General features: G+C 55.8%; 1 protein-coding gene across 1 annotated transcript; it reads left to right on the top strand.

The window, feature by feature from the left end:
- Positions 1–340: 340 nt before the first annotated feature.
- Positions 341–14,416, top strand: PCID2 (PCI domain containing 2). The gene is made up of 14 exons (XM_052649892.1): positions 341–398; positions 2,385–2,474; positions 3,866–3,939; positions 4,899–4,964; positions 5,496–5,537; positions 6,621–6,675; positions 8,679–8,782; positions 9,293–9,368; positions 9,837–9,978; positions 11,582–11,682; positions 12,557–12,630; positions 12,766–12,891; positions 13,662–13,785; positions 14,184–14,416. Exons 1-14 carry the CDS (start codon positions 363–365, stop codon positions 14,271–14,273), a joined length of 1,200 nt encoding a protein of 399 aa, XP_052505852.1. The 5' UTR covers positions 341–362; the 3' UTR covers positions 14,274–14,416.
- The last annotated feature ends 997 nt before the right edge of the window (positions 14,417–15,413 follow it).

The raw sequence follows: 15,413 nt of genomic DNA, 5'->3' as shown, positions 1-15,413 counted from the left end.
GCCCAACCGCCGCCCGGCTCGCGCGCTCTGCCCGCGCCGCGCGGCCCCCGGCCGAACGCCCCGGCCCGGCCCGGCCGCAGGCGCGCGTCCGCCGCGGCCCGCGAGGAGCCCGCAGCCGCCGCGGGGGCGGCGGGCCCGGGCTGCGCGGCGCCGAGGGGGCGGTCGCGCGAGCGGGGAGGGCAGTCGCAGCGCAGCCCGCGGCGGCCGTCAGCCCGCGCGCGCCGCCGTGCCGGCCCGGGGCTCGCGCTGCGGCGCACACGCCGCCTCCGGAACCAACGCGCGCGGAGGGCGGGGCCGGGGGCGCGGGGTCGGCGCCGGACCGCGGCCCGGAAGTGACGCGCGGCGGCGGCGCGGGCGCGGCCATGGCGCACATCACCATCAACCAGTACCTGCAGCAGGTGGGGCGGGGGGGGCTTCCCGGTGTGCGGCGCGCGCCGGGCGGAGGGGGTGACCGCGCGGAGGGACTCTTGTCGCCGGCCGCGCCCGCGCCGTCGGCCGCCGGGCGGCAGGCAGACCCGACGTGGGTCCCGGGGGCCGGCCGCGCCCTCGGGGTAGGGGCGGTGGGAGCTGGGGACGGGGAGAGCCGGGGCCCGCCTGCGAGCGGGCCGCGCCCCGCGGGCTTGCGTCTCTCAGGGCTGTGTCCACACAGCCTGTAGACGCAGGAGCACAGCGCGAACACAGCCATCGACGGATCCAAAGCCGACAGTCTTTGCTGGAAGCAGGGCTTCCCTGATAGCTCAGACGGTAAAGAATGCGCGTGCGGTGCAGGAGACCCAGGTTCGATCCCTGGTTCGGGGAGATCCCCTGGAGAAGGGAATGGCAAGCCCACTCCAGTTATTTCTGCTTGGAGAATCTCATGGACAGAGGGATCTGGCAGGCTACAGTCCATGGGGTCGCCAAAACTAGGACACGACTGAACGACGAACACAGTCTTTCCTCTGGGCTATGCTAATTCGCAGGGCTAGAACCCTGGTGATAGGATTAAGGAAAGGGGAGGGGGGGGGGGGAGGGGGGCATGGACTTTAAAAAATATCGGAAGACTGCCAGGACTTAGTGAGTAAAGGTGTGTGGTTCCGGCACCGGGAGGAATCAGGATTCATTCCCAGGTTTCTAGCTTTACAGTAGATGAGCAGAACCGATTTGGAAGTAAAAATAAATTGTTCTGGACGTGTTGTGTTGGAGGTGTCTGTTGACAACCAGGCAAAGATATCTAGTTGGCAGTTGAATATAGTATAACAAGATTGGAACCGTTAACTTAATGGTTAATGGTTCATTGAGAAAACGGGTTCAAACGAGAATCATGAAAATACAAATACATGCTTTTGTTTTAACTTAAAGCTTGCAAATGTAATACATTCGTTTGCGGTCTTCTGGTTGATGCCTAAGACTTTTTCTTTAAGGATATGTCTACTTTGGCCTTATCTTTGCAGTTAACATTTTTCAATATCAGTTTTTATATAAAGTTGAATAAGAACACAGACATTGGAAAACCAATGTGGATATAGAATCTCTCTAGAAGTTGATGCTTTTTTATATCTTATCTTTTGTGTATAAATGTTGTATTTTCTGTACATTGTTATATTTCTCAGAATTTTCTTGCCCACACCTAGCTGCAGAGTTAGGGGAGGTAGCTTGCCACCATCACTGTTTTCCTAGGAGGTCGAGCCATTACAAATCCCATTTCACAGAGCAGCTTAAGTGACTCTCTAGGGTCACTGTGCAAGTAGGTGACACAGTCACACCAGGAATCCTGGCCCCAGAGTCCGTGCTCTGACACCAGGCTCACTGTCTCTGTCAGCCCAGGTTTCGCCCACCTCCTGTCTCCGTCAGAACCTGCTGCGTCTTGGATCTCAGGGGCCCTGACGGCTTGGGCTTAACTCACGGCCCTGCAGCCCCCTTGGCCAGGGCCACCTGTGGACAGGCCGTGTGTCTTGCATTTCCCGTGGCCTCTGATAACTTCCGTCGGCTTTTGGGTCTGGGGTTTGATTTCACCTTCGTAAGCTCGTGAGATCTCCGGTTAGTTTCTTGGATGCTGGCATTTTGGACATATGTGATTTTCAAGCTTGTTTTCCTTTTTTGTAAGCTGTGGGAGTGGATCTTCAAATGTTTATTAGTGTGAGTGCGTAAGCGGGAATAACTAACCCTCTTTAATAAGCAGATAATGAACCACTGGGCGATTCCACTTTTTCATTGTTTTAACAGTGCGTCACCTGTTTGCCTGATCTCATTTTGAAGCGCAGTGATTGTCTGCTCACTGTGGAGGGTACTGGTTACGCCTCCACCCTCTCAAAGCAGGGAAAGCGCTGCAGCGTGTTGTCTTGGTTCTTTTGGGGTTAAGGGTTTCACTTTCCACGTAACAGCCCTTTTCTCTCCAAATGCTTCAGGTCTGTGAAGCAATTGACACCAGAGATGGGGCGTCCCTTGCAGAGCTGGTGTCTTTCAAGCATCCTCATGTTGCCAACCCGCGGCTTCAGGTGGGTGTGGGGGCCACACACACGCGTGTCTGAGAGGGCCGCTGGGTCGCCACCTCCCTAAGTTTAGGGTGTGAGTGGGGAGAACGCTGCTGCCGCTCTTGTTTGAAAATCGCCAGGTTCCTTCACGATTTGCCTAATTTCAGTTCGTTTATTGAACACTAACGGAGCACTGTGCCTCAGAACCCGTGCGGACGTTTGTGCTTCTTCCTGCCTGTAATTGCCGCAGGACTCTCCCGGGCTCAGAGACGCGCAGCAGGGTGGTGGGGTGATCAGCGGACAGGCGGTGGGCTGAGGCTTGGGCAGGCCTGTCTGTCCCTGAAGCCCACAGCTGTGCGGTGGTGCTGCCGGGGAGGTTTTACGCCCACCGCCTGTGGCTTTGGAGGCAGACCTGGGCCCGCAGAGCCTGCAGCATTTCCTGGCTGGCTCTTTATGCGAATGTCTGCCAGCCCCTGCTCTCAAATGTAAGCATCCCTGATTCAGATGATAGATGGTATCCAAGTAGAAGCTTCTGTGGAAAGCACTGTTGAAACCTTGTTGAAGTAATGCCTACTTCCTCGTCGACTGCCATTACGCATTGGAGTATGTTCTGTCCGGGAGCTAAACTTTTCTTTTGAAAGAGAGTGCCTGGAGTCTTGGTGGGTCTCAGGTTCAGCTTGCTGGCAGGTAGCCCCTGGAACACATCTGCTGGCTCATATGTGACCTGAGGCTGACCCCTTCATTACAAAACTTCTCCTAACCTTCCATCAGCGGTCCCTTTACTGGCAGCCTTTGTCCACCCGTCATTGCGTCAGAGATTGTGGAGCGGCGACCTTTCCCGTGTTGTCGTCGCCCCTTTCACTTTTCTTGACTTGGATACACAAGTATAGTTACGGTGCCAGTGTAGCATCCCCGAGTCCCTTTCTTGTTTAAGCCGTCCTGTTACACGGTATTGAAAATCTGGCCACTGAGAGGAGAGGGCAGGCGACAGGTGAGTGTCTGCCATCTCCCAGCACTCCTGAATGGGCCGTCTGGCAGCAGGGGGTGACGACCCCCCACCTCCCCTCCCCCCAGGCATTGTCTCTAGCTCCTTCGACCTCACATGACCTACCTACCTTTGTTAGGCATGTAGTAGGTGCTTAATAAATACACAAAGACATCTGTGAGCATGCCTAGAGTGCTTCCTGACCTGTGGTAGACAGGGCAGACCACGTTCATCTCCTGTGTGCAGGTCGGGCTGGATAGGCGTGTGGAGGTAATGAACTGCTTTTTGAATTGCTAAAGTGTGAAGAGCTTCTGCACCTGTAAAGTGTAAATCCTCTTGAAACAAAGGTTTGTCTGAATCTCTTCCTTCGCATTGCATTCTTTCTGTCCCAGTTAATTTTCTTTTTACCGTTTTTCTTATTGGCACGCAGATGGCCTCTCCAGAAGAGAAGTGTCAACAAGTCTTGGAGCCCCCTTATGACGAAATGTTTGCAGCTCACTTAAGGTAAGCCGTGGGTGAGGTCGGAAAAAAAGCCAGTCTGGAGGTTGCTGGCTTGATTAGGGGGGTTTTATACCAACCTGAAGCATTGAAAATTTTCTTTTGAAAAAGTAGAAAAGTATGTTTGTAATTGCACTTTGGTAAAACCTGTGAAAATCTTGTGAAGCTTAAAAGACTTTAAAATTTAATTAACTTTTCCATCTCAGGGACTATGTGCTTTAAAAGTTAGTGAAACGGGGATCATTCATCTGTGTGTCTTCTGTGTGATGCTCGAAGAAGCATTTGATGCTCATCCCACTGGCTGTGTGGTGGTCTTTTATTCAGAAGGGTGTGCAGCCCACTATCGACTTGGGTTTTTCATGGAAACGCCCGGTTTTTAACCTCTTTGCCTTGAACTGGAAAAGAAACTGGATCGGAGCAGAGTAAATGAAATTTTGCTTTTTATTTACATGTCATGTCTGCTATTTTCACCTCTGAAGCCTCAATTCAGGCCAAGCTGCGGGTCCCAAAGCCTGTGGGCTGGACTGCCCTCCTGCCGACACGGCCCGCCAGTGTCTCCGGCAGAGGACTGCAGGGGCGGATCAGGCCTGGCCCCCCTGAGATCTCTGGACGGGTTGGAGTGCCACTGTGTTCCTGAAGGGTCTTCCTAGATCTGTGCCGTGTGATGAGGCTCAGGCTTGGGGAGGGACTGACAGATGCTGACGCTGCCAGCGGGCATCTGGGTGCAGCGTCCTCGCCCACTGACGCCCAGGAAGGGCCACTGGCGTGTTAACAGCGGAGCCTCTGCAGCTCAGCCTCTCCTTCTGGGACGTGAAGGATTTCCTTTCACACCCAGTGGCCTCCTGTGAGCCGCTCTGCGATCTGCTGGCAGGACCTCCGGCTTCGCTCTGGGCCAGGGAGAGCAGGGTGTTTGTGCGGGTCTTCGCGCTGTGCCCTCATCCTCAGTCCCCGCTGCCCCCCTGCAGGTGCACGTATGCGGTGGGGAACCATGACTTCGTTGAGGCGTACAAGTGCCAGACTGTCATCGTGCAATATCTTTGCCGTGGGCGCGTCTGTCCAGCGTGTGACAGAGGCGGCGGGTTCCCCGGGGGCTGAGAGCTCGGGACGTCAGACCAGGGAGAATCAAAACCTTTTGGAGGAGAAATTCATTTAGCTGCTCCACTTGGGTACATAAATTTAGTCTGAGCTTTCGTCCTGGTGTCTCGTCACCTGCGTAGTAGGGAAGAACGTTGGTTATGATTAAGAGTTTTATTTAATTCTGTTGTGAAGAACAGTGTTCTGTTGCCTTTAAAGCAGTTGCGTGTAGTTAAGGGGTGGGTTAGTCCCCTTGTGGAAATGGAAGCGCTCCCAGATCCAGGCGGGCCCCCGGGAGGAGTGGACCCCGCCGAGGCCTCGGTCAGGCGGCCCTGGCTCTCAGCACTGCGGGGCTGCCCCCTGCGGCTGTGGTACAGCGCCTCCTGAGCCGGGTGCTAGAGCCCTTCCAGCTCAGAACGTGTCGCTCGCCAGCCTCTGACTTGTAGCGTCGCCTGACTTTTTATGTGAAACCTTCCTTAACATGGTACGTCATTCCTGCGAGCATTTCAGGCCCACAAAGAAGAAAACTGGTAAGTACGAATAGAAAGAGCTGGAAACGAGCAAATGGCTTTTTCTTCATCAAAAGCATTCGTTTTTAAAAGATTTACTCTAAATAACTATGTGTTGTGTTTTCTGTGTTGGTATTTGATACTGTGTGTTGACATAGGATGGTATCAACACAGATACTGGAATTTTAAGTCAGTGTAAGCTTAAATGGCAGGTCAGCCAGATAATTTCCAGTGTTTTCCTGTAAGTATGAAGCGTCATGTCAGCCGCTCCATGCCCCCAGGTATTTAGTCACCGCTGCTTTTTCTCCTTTGTCAGTTTTGATCTTACTTGGGCTTCCCTGGTGGCTCAGCTGGGAAAGAATCGACCTGCAGTGTGGGAGACCTGGGTTTGAACCCTCAGTTGGGAAGATCCCTTGAAGGAGGGAGCGGCTACCCATGCCAGCGTTCTGGCCTGGAGAAGTCCCTGGGGTTGCAAAGAGCCGGGCACGACTGAGCCGCTTCCCCTTCCGCCTGTTGGCTTTGAACTTGGGCCACAGGTGCACATCAGCTACAGTGCGTTTGGGGTGGCAGGCGCGGGATGTTTGGCTTATCTGAGACTCTCGTATGACTCGTTAACCGCCTTGGTAAATGCTGACATTTTGTTTATGCTAAAGTAGCTGAAGGCTTTCAGATACCTTTTACGAAAGATTTGACTGAAGATCTGTCCTACTCGTGAAACTGAGACTGCCAGCTAGGTTTTAGAAGTCTTTTGACGACATCTGTCTGCTCCATACCTTGGGCCCCGTTAGGAGATCATTCTGAACCGCACGTCTTGTTTTCATGCATGGGTGGTGGGGGGGCGAGGAGAATTCCCGGCCCAGCGGGGGTGGGGGGCAGTCAGGGCTGAGCCCCTGGCCTCTGGGGAGGCTGGGTCAGCGGGTGCGGAGCTCGTGCAGCCAGAGGCACAGCCCAGGAGGGTCCACGGCTCCTGGAAGGAAGGGGAGGGGAGGACCAGGCACCATGGGGGTGGGGACCTCCGTTGCAGCTGGGGCCCCTGGCTGTCCCCAGCTCTGGGGAGGGAGCCTGTGACCTCAGAGCCTCACACACACTTCTTTTTGCCCATAGGGCTCTGCCTGTGATGTACGCAGTGGCTCTGGACCTTCGAATATTTGCCAATAATGTGAGTTCCGTTTCTCTCACTGTCGCTTAAACCCAAACTTGCTGTGCCCGTTGCTTAATTTCATGTCACTCTTCCCACAAGTTTTGAGGGATGCGTGGGGTCGGGACACACCTGGTACAGAGGGCAGCAGAAGCAGGGTGGCTCGGCTCGCTGCTGAGGCACTGCCCTCGCCTGCCGTGAAGACGCGCCCGGTGCCACCTTGGTGGACTCGGGGGAGCCAAGGGCCGCTCTGCTGTGAGGAGGCAGAGGCCTGGACTGGACGCGTCCGTTTCCTGGCAGCCTCTGCGGTCAGGGAGCAGCGGCTCTTAACTCTCGGGCCCTCACATCCCTTTACCGCCTCAGAGGCTGTCGCCAACTTCCGGTTCTGGACAAGTGGGTGTCGGCACGTGTTTTCTCTCCCCGCTGCTGGGCACTTGAAGGCCGGTGAGGCTCTGAGAGGCTAGAGGGGCGAGCAGCGAGCCCTGTGTGTCCTTCTTGTCTCCTGGGCGTCCTGGATCCAGGAACAGCGGGCCGGGTCGCAGAGGGGCGTCTACGCCAGCCGTCTTGTGGTGAGACCCCTGGAGCAAGTGCAGGTGCTGAAGCAGACGTCTCCAGAGAGAGACGGAGACTTAAACAGCCCCGAATGGAAGCTGTGGAACTCAAGTGGCTCACACAGAAGCCGTCAAGGGAGCCCAGAGCTTTTGCTTGTGTAGTTCACATCAGTCTTCAGTAAACTCACACCCCTCGAGCAATAAGCCTTCTGCACGGTAGCATCACTGACTTCCTAAACGGGGGAGCCACTCGGCTTCTCGCATCTGCTTCTGCGGTCCGTCTGCAGGGCATCGTTCTGGTTGCGTGTGTGCCAGACTGCTTCACACACACGTGGGTGGAAGCGAGAGGCCTGTTCTGATAGCCTTTGCAGGTGATGGCTGACGTCCTTGTCTGAGCGGCACCTTTTCCGGGTCCAGGCGTGGTTTTCACTGTTGGTCATGGTGTGGCCTCTGAGGCCGGCAGTGTGGATGGATCTTCCAGCCCTGCCCGATTTTGTGGCGTCCAGCGCTGATCACCCGGAAACATTTCAATCACTGAGCTGCTCAGACATTCCGGAAGCTGACGTATTTCATTATGTAAAAAATGAAAGTTGGGAAAACTCCACTTGTCAGCCTCTCCAGTGACCTCCTCAGAGACACTCTGAAGTCACGAAAAGCTGCCAGGCTCTTGGTGGTCAGTACAAGTTTTCCAAAATTCTAAGTTGTTCTTCAAAGTGCAGATGGTGTCATTGGCAAGGACTGTCAGTGTTTCCGGGGGGACAGGCCTGTTTCCTTCGCTTTCCGGAGACTCATGCTGGCTGGCGGTCCACGCTGGCCGGCCAGGCTCCGTAGCTGTCTGGTCCCCATCCAGCTTGCAGGCCTAACAGTGGCCCTGGTGCTCTACCTTAAAAGACAGACTTGCTGTGTGCGCGCTTCCTGCTTCACCCCAGGGAACACCAACACTGCGTGTGTATTCAAGGACCGAGACTCACCAGCACGTCCGCTGCATCGTCACCGACGCTGAAGAGACCCTCACCTGCTCTGTTCCTTGGGCCCCCCTCCGGTGGGTGGAGGGGGGGCCGCAGGCCTGCGTGTCGACTGCACAGCGGCCGAGCTGCGGCGGGGCCGCGGGGGGTGCCCACACTGTCTCCTGCCGTCTCTGTGCACCCCCCCCCCGTGTCGTCTGTCGTCAGGGCATCTGTGCCAAGTGAGAAAAGGCTTCTTAGCAGCACGTGGCTTGGGCAACTCAGGCTTAAGAACTCGGCGACCAACGCACCAGTCTGAACTGGTTGAAGAGCCGTTTGGCCTGTTGGAAATTGGAACAAGCAGTAGACACCGCAATTTGGGAGGCGCTGCAGCGCAGCCTAGAGGGTCTCTTCGGAGCCTGGGGGCTGCCCCTGGGTTGTCCAGTTTTGCTTCTGGCTGTGTGGTGATTTTCTTTCTAATTAAAGAATCAAGAGGAGATGAAAAGTGAAGGCTTTTGCTTCCTGTCAGGCAGACCAGCAGCTGGTGAAGAAGGGGAAGAGCAAGGTGGGGGACATGCTGGAGAAAGCGGCCGAGCTGCTGATGGGCTGCTTCCGCGTCTGCGCCAGCGACACGTGAGTCTGGGGCGGGCAGGCGCGGCTGTAACCCCACGCCACGGTCGTTTCTGCTTTGAATGATCCGTTGCCTGGTAAGGGATAAGAGAAAAGAATCATCTCATGCTCAGCACACATCGGGCACCATGCCTCTGGGCCCCCGTGGCTGGCGCGCTGGGTCTCACGCTTTCTGAAATTCACATGTTGTGTCTCAGTGGTTCATGATGTTGTGATGACAAGATCAGGTGCTTTCACCACGTGTCACAGACGCTTGATAACAGTCCGCTCGCACACAGCATCGCTGCAGGCCGAGCAGGTTTCCTCTGCCAGTGTCAGAACTCCTGGGGCCAGCCCTCCAGGTCCACCTGTCAGAGGAGACGCCTTCTTTTGCAGCGTTACATTCTTTCATGAGTTTGACTTGAACTGTGGGGTTTTATCTCAGGATGCGAATTTGTCTTGGAAGTTGGCTTTGTGATTTGTACATAAATTCTTGTTTCCTGTGTGACCTTTAAAATGTTACTTTCCCTGCAGTCGCGCTGGTATAGAGGATTCCAAGAAGTGGGGAATGCTGTTTCTGGTGAATCAGTTATTCAAGATTTATTTTAAGGTAAACTCTGCTTGAATTCTGCCTGTCTTCCCAGAGAGCGTTTCTGTCCCTTGTCAGCCGGCCTGCCAGGCCTGGCTTGAGAATCAGTCCCCACGGGCCGCACACAGTCCTGGAGGCTGGTGTTGGTTGAGGGCCTCCGGGTGCAGGGACTGCTGTGAGTGCTCCTCGCGCGCCGTCTGTGCTCACCTCCACCCTCTGAGGCTCCAGGCAGCCAAGTGCTGGCACCTACGCAGGTCCGGGTATGACGGTGTGGTCAGGTGGGGAGCGTGTCCGGTCAGCGCCCCTGCATGTGGGCGTTGCCCTGTGGCCTGGTCTGGACGGAGCGGCAGTGTGCTGTGTCCTTAGTGAGCCCTCAGTTCGGATCATGTGAACCCATCTCAGGAGGCGTGTCCTTAGTGGCCAGGGGTTAGTGGCTATCCTACCTGTTTATCTGGAAGAGCTTCTGGAGTAGATTCCTGCTTGCTCTAGATCAACAAGCTGCATCTGTGTAAACCGCTCATCAGAGCCATCGACAGCTCAAACCTGAAGGATGATTACAGCACGGCCCAGAGGGTGACCTACAGGTACTACGTGGGGCGCAAGGCCATGTTCGACAGCGACTTCAAGCAAGGTGCGTCACTGCCGCCAGGCAGCCGGGGGTCCAGAGCACCTTCTGCCTTCCGGTGCGGAGGCAGAAGTGGTGTCCACTGCGTCCAGGCAGCGTTGCTCCGACACCGAGTCGGTTCTATAAGGGAAAATCCCATTTGTGTTTCTTGCTCGGCACCAGGTCCCTGAGCCGGTCACCGCTGTGCCCTTTCCTGGGGGAGGGACCCACGCACGTCTGTCCCACGTGTGGGCCATGCTCAGTGCTTCCCCGTGGCCTCAGCAGGTCCTGTCGGCACAGGACGTGGGGACCGGGCAGCTCGTGGCTCGGCTCCAGCCTCGAGGGACGTGCCCTTGTGCTGGCGTCAAGCTCGGCACCTGTGGCTGGGGGCAGCGGGTCAGTGCTACATCCGAGCTGCCGTTTCACGAAACCATGTTATGTGGCTTGTGTCCTTCGCTTTTTCAGGATCGGGAGGCCGTTTATTTTCTTTTTCTGAAAGTTTGGAGTGGCCAGTATGTGGTGGTCCTTTATGATTCTTCTCTTATTCTCAGACCAGACTTTTTAAACTCACTTCCTTGACAGTTACTCACACGTGAAGCCAAATGACTTCAGGCGCAGTGTGAGACGGAAGAGCCTTTTCACTCGCGTGTCAACAGCCACAGAGGCTCTGATGACAGAACAGCTCTTTCATAATGAGAGCTCTGTTTTCTTATTCATCGGGGTTGTACAGACCAACTTTTCATTTCCTTTCACCGAGTTTTCAATACATCAGTTCAGTTGCTCAGTCGTGTCCAACTTTGCGACCCCATGAAATGCAGCATGCCAGGCTTCCCTGTCCATCACCTACTCCCAGAGCTTGCCTTTAATACGTACAGCTTTTGAAAGAGGACTTTCCTTGATCGGTCACCCTACCTTTTTCTTTCCCCTAAAATATGAAGCATTGGGATAGCTGAACAACGAGAGGGCTAATCCGCAGCTGACTCATGGTCAGTCCCGTGTCCTTGGTTACTCTGCGTTCATGATCAGCAGCCACGGACGGAGCAATATCGCAGTGTTCACCATTGAGAACACCCGTGTGCTAGGCACCCGTGCAGAGCAGGCCTGCCCCGTTCAGGCCAGCTGTGCGCTCGCCATTGAGAACACCCGTGTGCTGGGCACCCGTGCAGAGCAGGCCTGCCCCGTTCAGGCCAGCTGTGCGCTCGCCATTGAGAACACCCGTGTGCTGGGCACCCGTGCAGAGCAGGCCTGCCCCGTTCAGGCCAGCTGTGCGCTCGCCATTGAGAACACCCATGTGCTGGGCACCCGTGCAGAGCAGGCCTGCCCCGTTCAGGCCAGCTGTGCGCTCGCCATTGAGAACACCCGTGTGCTGGGCACCCATGCAGAGCAGGCCTGCCCCGTTCAGGCCAGCTGTGCGCTCGGTTGAAGTCCCAGAAAGCGTCACTGCTCCTCTGAGTCTTCACTGAGTGCTCTGTTGGATATTTTTGAACAGCTGACCCTGTGGAAAATGATCTGTTAATGTTGATGGGACACATTGTCGCCCCTGAAACCTTTGGGCCCCTGCGTAAGGGTGGGTGTATCGCCAGGCACAGGGTGGGGACTGTGCTGACCACGTCTGTGGCCAACTCTGCAGCTGAGGAGTACCTGTCCTTTGCTTTTGAGCACTGCCATCGTTCCAGCCAGAAGAACAAGAGAATGGTCCTCATTTACCTGCTTCCTGTGAAGATGCTCCTGGTAAGTGGTCCGTCAAGCTCTCTGGGGGCCTGTCCCCTGCAAGGGGTGTGTCGCCGTTTCACAGCGCAGCCCGTGTGCGGTGGGTCTCGGTCTGAGCCACATGTGAGAGCACCCCCGGGATGGAGGAACAAGCGTTGGGTGTGACGCGAACCACTGTCTCCGTGACTGACATTTCCAGATCCTTCTAGAAAGGCTTGTCTGGTTTTGTTTCCTTTTTCCTAAGATTACTTCACTCAAAGGTTTAACATACGTTTAAGACAGGTAAAATAGTGCATGTTACGTCTGTTACTCCTGAACATCTAGGATAATAGAGCTGGATTAACCAAGAGAGGAAAGATCATTCCAGCCTGTCTGGGTGTCCCACTTGCTCACTGAAAGTCGTTTTTGGTATTTGTAAAAAAAAAAAAGGCATGTACTAGCAAGTTAATTGACTAAAACTTTATCACAGTGATAGAGCTCCTGTTCCTCCCATTGAAGTTTCTTAAAAATTGTCACAGCGGCACACACACACACACAGTTAAAACTTGCCCAGCCCTGGACAGCGTGTGGTGGGGAGAGAGTGCCACGCCGCTCTCCACGGCTCACCCGACTTTGTGGAACAGCCAGTCTTGGGTTTTCAGCTCATTGTTCTGGAAGCTGGGTCTGAATCCCTGAGTCGTAGCCTAGTGTTCCTAGTGTTCCTTGGTGCCAGGTTTTCTGATTTCTGGACCAGCGTTTGTTTCCAGTTGACTAGGAAGCATTTTTTGTTCAGTTACTTAGGAAGAATGTCTGAGAAACACAGGTTAAAAGTTTTTAAAACTTGGTAAGGGTTTTATCAAAGACAGTTCTGTTAAAAACGAGAAGGTTCTTACTCTGAAAAATTACTCTGCCTCAGGGCCACATGCCGACCATCGAGCTTCTGAAGAAGTACCATCTCATGCAGTTTGCGGAGGTGACCCGAGCTGTGAGGTAGTTTTCTCTTCCCCTGGGGACTGCTTAGAATATAAAGTCTGTGCAGAGGCCTGTGTTGTGAGGGAACTAATGGAGTCCTGTCTCTTTTCCTGGGTGGTGTCCTGCCTGCGTCTGCACGTCTCTGTGGCCCAGTGAAGGCAATCTCCTCCTCCTGAACGAGGCCCTGGCCGCGCATGAGACCTTCTTCATCCGCTGCGGCATCTTCCTCATCCTCGAGAAGCTGAAGATCATCACGTACCGGAACCTCTTTAAGAAAGTGTGAGCACAGCCTTCCTTCCTGGTTCCGTGGAATGAAGCTGATCTGCAGCCCCAGGCTTGGTGCTGGTGCTGTCCAGGGGGAGGGCACAGGGCCCAGATGAGGGAGGGGTTGCCCAGGGCCCAGGCGAGGGCGCACCGGGGTGAGGGAGCGTGCAGGCCCGGTGAGGGAGCCCGCAGGCCCAGGTGAGGGAGCGGGTGAGGGAGCGGGCAGGCCTGGGTAAGGGAGCGGGGGCAGAAGCTCGGGCTGTGTGAAGAGTGGGCTTTGGCAGGAGTTCTGTCACCAGCCCTGAGCACGCACCTGCACGGCGGTCAGAGCGTGGCACTGGTGCCTGTCTCCATCGCTTGTGGCTCGCTGACCCTCCGGCCACTGCTGTGCGTCAGGAAGTTGTCCTTTTCTTTGTGGAACTCGGAAGTGGGCTTTTGGCCGAGGCCTGGTCCCAGCAGGATCTCGGTCAGACCTGCGGCTGTGAGGAGCTCGTCCAGGTTAGCGAGGTCCGCAGGTCATCAGATCCCTGACCGTCCCGTCAGGTGCGTCCCCACTTGAGGGGTGTTGAAACATGAGCATGGAAGCGCCCGAGATTCAAGGAAATACTCAGTCAGGTGTGCTTGTACTGGTGGCTATTTAAATGGAAAAGTCAGTTACACCCAGAAGCTTTGTTTTCCGAGGCTCCTGCAGGGCGGGAGGTGCTGTGTTCCTCCTGAGCAGAGGTTCTCCTGCCTGCTCGGTTGTCGTGTCCCGCCAGCAACAGCCTGAGCTGTGCCTCTTCCAGGTACTTGCTGCTCAAGACCCACCAGCTGTCCCTGGACGCATTCCTGGTGGCCTTGAAGTTCATGCAGGTGGAGGGCGTGGACATCGCCGAGGTCCAGTGCATCCTGGCCAACCTTATCTACATGGTGTGTGGGCTCCGGCCAGGCTGGGGCATCTGGTACCCGCCGTGTCCCCAGAGGCTGTGGTGGGGCTGGCGGTGTGTGTGTGTGTGTGTGTGCGCGCACACACATGTTCCGTGTGTGTGTGTGTGTGTGTGTGTGTGTACACAGGCTCGTTTTCCTCTCAGCGAGCTGACTGCACGATAGCTGGGGCGGTGGGGGTGGGGGGTGCTCTCCCCCAGGGGTGTGTGTGTGTGTGTGTGTGTGTGTGTGTTTGTCTACACAGGCTCGTTTTCCTCTCAGCGAGCTGTCTACACGATAGCTGGGGCGGTGGGGGTGGGGGGTGCTGTCCCCTGGCTCCAGTTCATTCACCCTAACAGCCTTGACCTTCAGAGTCATGAGCCCCCATCTCTCCCATCCCCCAGGGTCACATCAAAGGCTACATCTCACACCAGCACCAGAAGCTGGTTGTCAGCAAGCAGAACCCTTTTCCCCCGCTGTCCACGGTGTGCTGACAGCCCAGCCTGAGGACGAGGGCAGGCTGATCCTGGTCCTCCTCCCGCCCGGAGCACGTGCTCTGCAGCGGAGCCTCTCAGGTCTCATCCCAGGAATGACGTCGCCGGCATCTCGGCTGATGAGCGTCCCCGTCACAAAGGCCTGGGACTCACCCTCAGTGCTGCGGCCTCCGCTGGCCAGGCTGCTGGCGACACCCCCCGAAGGCCACCCCATCTCCCAGGCAGCTGCTGTTTACTTCTCAAGAGGACTGTTTGTGAAAGCGTCTTTGTAACTGTTTCTGTTAAAAAAAGGTGTTTAAATTTATACAGATGGCATATTTTTTATTGTATTATCCAGGATACATCTAATTTTATGTTAAATTTGTACACTTTGTGTGATCAAAATGTTTGGTTAACTTAATGTTTCTTTCTACAAGCTGAATTTGATTTAACATTTCCAGGTACTGTAGCTATTTTTTTTTCAGATTACACACGTTTCCTCTGTTTATACTAAAGAAGAAAGCGTCGTGGACCAGAGTGGCTCATCTTTGCAAAGATGCCGAGTATGGAGGGGGCTGTGGCCCTTGTATGGAGACGGGCCCCCGTGGGACACGGACCCCTGTCCCTGAGGCCTGCCGCCTGTGCCCCCACGTCCGCCCCTCTAGCAGCCAGGCCGAGCATCCTGGTTTGCCCCGAAGTGTGCAGCGTGTCCTCGGCTTCCCCATGCAGCCCGTCTGGAGGGCTCCTCAGGGCTGTGCGACCCACCCTGAAGGCGTGTCAGCCCCGGGCTCTGACCTGCCGCTCAGTGGCCTCTCCAGGCTGATGGAGCCGGGTTCCAAGAGCAAGGACCCCGAAGAACCAAGTGGAGCTGGATCCACTCTGAGCCAGTCTCCTGAGTCGCAGAGCGTAACCTCCGCCCTGGGCATGCCCAGACTGGGGTGTGGGGATGGGGCGTGCTGGGGACGGCCTGCTGCCGGTGTCCGGCCACCAGCCTCCCCAGTCCCACCAGTCCCCTGAGCGGGAGAGCGCGGCCTGGGGGAGGCACAGACGCTGGGCTGGGGCAGTCGCTCCGTGTTTCCTGGGGTGCTGCCCTCACAGCGCCCCTGCTCCTCAGGGTCGGCGCGGCTTCCAGCAAGGATGAGAGCCTCATCCTCCCTGAAG

This window comes from Budorcas taxicolor, chromosome 12 (genome assembly GCF_023091745.1).
Source record: "Budorcas taxicolor isolate Tak-1 chromosome 12, Takin1.1, whole genome shotgun sequence".
NCBI lineage: Eukaryota > Metazoa > Chordata > Mammalia > Artiodactyla > Bovidae > Budorcas > Budorcas taxicolor.
The sequence above is the reverse complement of the archived record's forward strand: the minus strand, read 5'-3'. Positions and strand labels throughout refer to the sequence as shown.

Bases quoted from the DNA above. Each gene is read 5' to 3' on its own strand.
- PCID2 (XM_052649892.1), top strand. From the start codon at position 363: ATGGCGCACATCACCATCAACCAGTACCTGCAGCAG. The intron at 6,676-8,678 runs GTGAGTTCCGTT...GCTTCCTGTCAG, and splicing joins TTCGAATATTTGCCAATAAT to GCAGACCAGCAGCTGGTGAA. The intron at 9,369-9,836 runs GTAAACTCTGCT...TGCTTGCTCTAG, and splicing joins TATTCAAGATTTATTTTAAG to ATCAACAAGCTGCATCTGTG.